The 6352-nt window shown below is 43.5% G+C and overlaps 1 protein-coding gene across 5 annotated transcripts in view; it reads left to right on the top strand.

The window, feature by feature from the left end:
- Window positions 1-6352, top strand: part of RPRD2 (regulation of nuclear pre-mRNA domain containing 2) — a 117236-nt gene that overhangs the window by 94604 nt on the left and 16280 nt on the right. For all 5 annotated transcript variants that reach the window (XM_023519428.1, XM_012811769.2, XM_023519429.1 and 2 more), the window contains one exon: window positions 2020-2195. In XM_023519428.1, the coding sequence (XP_023375196.1) occupies window positions 2020-2195 (176 nt within the window). The remainder of the gene's footprint in view (window positions 1-2019; window positions 2196-6352) is intronic.

The following is a 6352-nucleotide window of genomic DNA, read 5'->3' as shown; positions in this document are numbered from 1 at the left end:
TAGAATGCCATGGCGTCACAGCTCACAGCAACCTCAAATCCTTAGGCTTAAGCAATTCTCTTTGCCGCAGCCTCCAAGTACCTGGGACTACAGGTGCCCACCACAATGCCTGGCTATTTTGTTGTTGTCATTGTTGTTTGGCAGGCCCTAGCTGGATTCAAACCCGCCACCTCTGGTGTGTGTGGGTGGCACCCTAGCCACTGAACTACAGGCACTGAGCCTAGTTTTCTCATTTAAGAGATACATCTCATAACCTTGTGTAATGCAAAAGTTATGGTGCAAGTAAATTGAGTCCCAGTCTGCTGTTGTTTTTTTTTTCTGGAGACAGAGTCTCACTTTGTTGCCCTGGCTAGAGTGCTGTGGCATCACAGCTCACAGCAACCTCCAACTCCTGGCCTGGGCTTAAGCCATTCTCCTGCCTTAGCCTCCCAAGTAGCTGGGACTACAGGCGCCTGCCACAACGCTCAGCTATTTTGTTATTGTTGTTGTTGCAGTTGTCATTGTTTTAGCTGGCCCCGGGATGGATTTGAACCACCCAGCCTGGGCTGGCACACTGCCCCAGACTGCTGTTCTTAAGTAGCATTATGACATCCAATTTGTGAAGAAAAGAAGTAATAAACAAACTTTAGTTGAATTTTTCTTTACCCGAATCGCAGCTGCCTTCACTCTTGCTTCACTATAGCAGCTTGACGTGAATGTTTTGTGGGGAAAAAAATTTTTTTTTTTTTTTGAGATAAGAGTCTCACTTTGTTAGGGTGATCAGACGTCCTGCTTCTGGTGGGACAGTCCTGCTTTTCAACAATTTGTCCCATGTCCCGCAGCATTTTAAAAAAGTCCCGATTTTTGGAAAGAATGCACAAATGGGTGGGAGAACAGGAAGGGAATATATGGTTTTTGGCTGCCATGTGGCTATTTCGCCAGAATATGAGTTTTATGTTATTTTTGTTAATTTTATAACGTTAAACTGTAATAATAACAAATAATTGCTGAGAAGTGATTATTGAGAACTGCTTATCAAAGTTTGCATTGTTGTCAGGCCCTGCCCTGCCCCCGCCCCCTCCCCCCCCATGTTGTCCTGCCTTACCGATGTTAAAATCTGGTCACCCTACACTTTGTCATCCTTGGTAGAGTGCTATGCCATCATAGCTCACAGCAACCTCAAACTCTTGGGCTGAAGCGATTTTCTTGCCTCAGTCTCCTGAGCAGCTGAGAATACAGTTGCTCTCCACAATGCCCAGCTATTTTTAGGGGCAGGGTATTGCTCTGGCTCAGGCTGGTCTCGAACTCGTGAGCTCAGGCAGTACACCTGCCTTGGCCTCCCAGAGTACTGGAATTACAGGCATGAGCCACCAGGCCCCAACTTTTGAGAAAATTTTTAATACTCTGTTTTGTGATTCTGTGGTTTGGAGAAGCTTAAGATAAAACTATGAGACTGGCAGCTTGGCACCTGTAACTCAGCAGCTAGGGCGCCGGCCACATAACACCAAGACTGGCAGGTTCGAACCCAGCCCAGGCCTGCCAAACAACAGCAAAAAAGAAAAACAAGCAGGAGTTGTGGCAGGCACCTGTAGTCCCAGTTAATTCGGAGGCTGAGACAAGAGAATTGCTTAAGCCCAAGAGTTTGAGGTTGCTGTGAACTGTGACGCCATGGCATTCTCTCAGGGGTGACATAGTGAGACTCTGTCTCAAAAAAGAAAAACTATGAGACTGTGACTGTTATACCCTAAGGTAGCAAGGGCACAGCATATTCACATAGTGGAATTTTCTTCAAAAGACTTCTTTTTCTCTTTTTAACTTAATTTTAAAAAGTTTTTTAGAGATGAGTTACCATTCTGTCTCCCAGACTAGAGTACAATGTGGCATGACCAAGCTTATTGCAGCCTTGTACTCTGGGCTCTAGTGATCCTTGTGTCTCAGCTCCCAAATAGCTAGGACTATAAGCGCTAGCCACCTTGCCTGGCTAAAAGATTGGATTTTTAATTTTTTATCCTGAAATGTGTACTTCCTGTATTATTTTAGATAAAACAGGTGGGAAGAAGTTCTCCAAAGAATTTGAAGAGGCAAGCTCCAAGTTGGAGGAATTTGTGAATGGATTAGATAAGCAAGTGAAAAATGGGCCCTCACTAACAGAAGCACTGGAAAATGCTGGAATTTTCTATGAAGCACAATACAAAGAAGTAAAAGTGGTAGCTAATGTAAGTAATAATTAAAACCATCTCATGCTGCATGCTTACTATATATCAGAAACCATTTATATGATGTAGTCTGGCTCTATTAGGATAAGCATTGTCTCCACATATGAAGAAATTACTTTTTTGTTTTATTTTTATTTATTTATTCTTTTTTTGAGACAGAATCTCACTACCTCTTGGTAGTGTGCCACATCATTATAGTTCACAGCAACCTCAAACTCTTGGGCTCAAGTGATCCTCTTGCCTCAGTCTCCCAAGTAGCTGGGACTACAGGCGCCCACCACAACATCCGGCTATTTTTAGAGACAGGCTCTTGCTCTGACTCAGGCTGCCTTGAACTTCTGAGCTCAAGCAGTCTGCCTACCTCATCCTCCCAGAGTGCTAGGATTACAGGTGTGAGCCACCACACCTAGCCTGAATATGTTTGAAGATTACAAGTCAAATATTTTGTATAATTTCTCCCAGTTTGAATTTATGTAATACTTATGATCAGTCAAACCCAGCCCCAGCCTAAAACTGCAATTAAAAAAAAAAAAAGAGAACACTTCCTATTGGGCGGTTGCCTGTGGCTCAAAAGAGTAGGGCGCCAGCCCCATATGCCAGAGGTGGTGGGTTCAAACCTAGCCCCGGCCAAAAAAAAAAAAAAAACTTTTTTTTTGAGACAGAGCCTGAAACTATCCCCCTGGGTAGAGTGCTGTGGTATCACAGCTCACAGCAACCTCTAACTTCTGGGCTCAAGCAAGTCTCCTGCCTCAGCCTCCCAAGTAGCTAGGACCACAGGCGCCCGCCACAACGCTCGGCTGTTTTTTGATTGCAGCCGTCATTGTTGTTTTGGCGGGCTCAGGGCTGGATTCATACCCCCCACCTTGGGTGTATGTGGATGGCGCCTTAGCCACTTGAGCCACAGGTGCCGAGCCAAAAAGAAAATACTTATGATCAGATTGAGGTTGTGTATCTTTAGGGCTATCATAGAAATGGATTTTGGGTTCTTGGTTCATCCTATCAGTTGGCATACAAGTTGCACTTTTCCCACTACCTGTGATGTTCTCTTTGATATCTTGATTAATGTGGCGTTTTTCATGCTTGTTCATTGTAAAATTTTCCCTAATTATCGTAGATGGAATTATGCATCTTAAAAACATACAGATGAATGTGACCTTACTTGGAAATAGGGTTCTTAGAGACATGATCAAGTTAAAATTAGATCATTATTTTATTTTATTTTATTTTTCCAGAAAGAGTCTCACTATGTCGCCTTTGGTAGAGTGCTGGGGCGTCACAGCTCACTGCAACCTCAAACTCTTGGACTTAAGGGATTCTCTTACCTCAGCCTCCCAAGTAGCTGAGACTATAGGCGCCTACCACAATGTCTGGCTATTTTGTTGTTGTAGTTATCATTATTGTTTGGCAGGCCCAGGCCAGGTTCAAACTCACCAGCTCCCATGAATGTGGCTGGCGCCCTAGCCACTGAGGTAAGGCGCCAAGCCCAATTAGATTATTGTTAATGAAAGTCTGTATTTTCTTCAGATTTCCTGTTTTTACCTAATGTCCTTTTTTATAATCCAGTATCCCATTCAAGATACCATAGTGCATTTAGGAGTCTTGTTTCCTTTATCCTCAGGTTTCTTTTATTTGTGACAGTTGGATTTTTTTTATTTGTGATGATCTTGACAGTTTCAAAGAGTACTGTTATAGTATTTAGTAGATAATCAACTGAAATTTGACTGATATTTTTCTCATGATTAAACTAGGGTTGTGGAGGGCCTGGCTCTTGTAATCCCAGTACTCTGAGAGGCCTAGGCGGTGGATTGCCTGAGCTCACAGGTTCAAGACCACAAGAAAAAAAAGCAATTAGAAATGTGAAGAAGTAAGAAAACTAGAATGAAACTTATAAGTTGGACTGGAATTGGAAATAACTGTGAACTTGCGGTTTTCAATACATACATGGAGAGACATGAAAATGTGTGTGTGTGTGTGTAGGTTAAGTGTAGCTTAACCTTAGTACACCCTGTAGCTCACAGGGTGTGGTAGGAGTGATTATCACAGGGTAAGCAAGGAGTTTACCTAGTGCTTAGATCTTTTAGGGCTTCTTGGGCAAGTATGTACAACAAGAAAAACAAGATAATCCTGTAACACCTTGTTCTAAAAGTAAGAAATTGCTCAAAAAATGATGGGGAAATAAATAAAGAACACAGAAAGGGGCTCCCACTGGCCAAATCTTGTCAATTTGAGCATCAAAATAAATATTGTCATGAATTAAAATAATAAATAAGACTCTGAATCCATACTGATAAAAATTAATAACTGAACTGAAAACCTGATGAGGAACAAGGTATTTACATAGCTTCAAAATAATTAATTTAATTACTACATTCATTTCCTAGGTCTGTGGAACTAAAATGCTATAAATTGGGTGGTTTGGCTTGGCTCCTGTAACTCAGGGGCTAGGGCACTGGCCACATACTCCAGAGCTGATGGGTTCGAATCCAGCCCAGTACTGCCAAACAACAATGACAACGGAAACCAAAAAATAGCTGGGCATTGTGGCGAGTACCTGTAGTCCCAGCTACTTGGGGGGCTGAGGCAAGAGAATCCCTTGAGCCCAAGAGTTTGAAGTTACTGTGAGCTTTGACACTATGGCACTCTACTGAGGGTAACATAGTGAGACTCTGTCTCAAAAAAAAAAAAAAAAAAAAGTAGGTGGCTTAAAACAACAGAAATGTATTGTTTTATAATTCTAGAGACTAAGAAGTCCAAGTCAGGACTTTAATAGGGCTACGTTCCCTCCTCAACTGAGTAGAATTCTTCCCTGTTTTTTCTTAGCATCTGGATGTGGCCACTGATCCTTGGTGCTCCTTGGATCGCAGCTCATCACTCCAGTGTCTGCTTCTGTTATGCTACAATGTTCTCCCTTCACCTGTGTCTAGTTCCTATCCTCTTTTGTGGATCTCAACTATACCGGTTGATTAAGGACCATTCTAATGGCCCAGTGCCTATAGCACAGTGGTTACAGCGCTGGCCATATTTACAGAGGCTGGTGGGTTCGAGCCCAGCCTGGGCCAGCTAAACAACAATGACAATTCAACAAAAACTACCCAGGCATTGGGGAGGTCACAGAGAAAGGATGCAAGCCACACTCGTGTTCTTGCACAAGTCACAAAAACAAGACCAGAGAGAGAGCCTGGATATCCAGGAGGCTGAAGCAGGAGGATAGCGTGAGCCCAGTGCCCAGTGGTCCACACTGGTGCTCAGTGCAGCCTTAGAAGCTAAGAGAGACAGTGGGCTTTGTTTACTCTAGCCACAGGGGTCGAACAGGATCTTTGGCATTGCACAGATTTTATACATAAATATATTTTGTTTATAATGAGCCATTCTCAATAAAAGGGCATTGTGGTGGGCACCTGTAATCCCAGCTACTTGGGAGGCTGAGGCAAGAGAATTGCTTAAGCCCAAGAGTTTGAGGTTGCTGTGAGTTGTGATGCCATGGCACTCTACCAAAGATGACATAGATTGTCTCAAAAAAAAAAATAATAATAATAATCTAATTGGTTCAGTAATGTGATAAATTACTAATGTAAGATGTTAATAGGGGAAATTGGCCCGGCACAGTGTCTCACACCTATAATCCCAGCACTCTGGGAGACTGAGGCAGATGGATTGCCTGAGCTCATAAGTTCAATACCAGCTTGAGCCAGAGCAAGACCCTGTCTATAAAAATAGCGGGGCGTTGTGGCAGGTACCTGTAGTCCTAGCTACTCAGGAGGCTGAGGCAAGAGGATCATTTGAGCCCAAGAGTTTGATTTGGCTGTGAGCTATGATGCCACAGCATTCTACCAAGGGTGATAGAGTGAGACTGTCTACAAAAAAGAAAAAGTAATAAATAGTAATAATAGGGAAAATTGAGTGTAGAGCATGTGAGAACTCTTTCTGAGACAGAATCTCATTCTGGGCTTGGCGCCTATAGCTCAACTGGCTAAGGTGCCAGCCACGTACACCTAAGGTGGCGGGTTCGAATCCCCAGCCCGGACCCCCCAAAACAACAATGACAGCTGCAACCAAAAAATAGCCGGGCGTTGTAGCGGGCGCCTGTGGTCCCAGCTACTTGGGAGGCGGAGGCAGGAGACTCGCTTGAGCCCAGGAGTTGGAGGTTGCTGTGAGCG

The sequence above is a fragment of the Otolemur garnettii genome, unplaced genomic scaffold (genome assembly GCF_000181295.1).
Source record: "Otolemur garnettii isolate 467f Iridium unplaced genomic scaffold, OtoGar3 scaffold00174, whole genome shotgun sequence".
NCBI classification, from domain to species: domain Eukaryota; kingdom Metazoa; phylum Chordata; class Mammalia; order Primates; family Galagidae; genus Otolemur; species Otolemur garnettii.
Note: the sequence above shows the minus strand (reverse complement) of the source record. Positions and strands in the feature narration are given on the sequence as shown.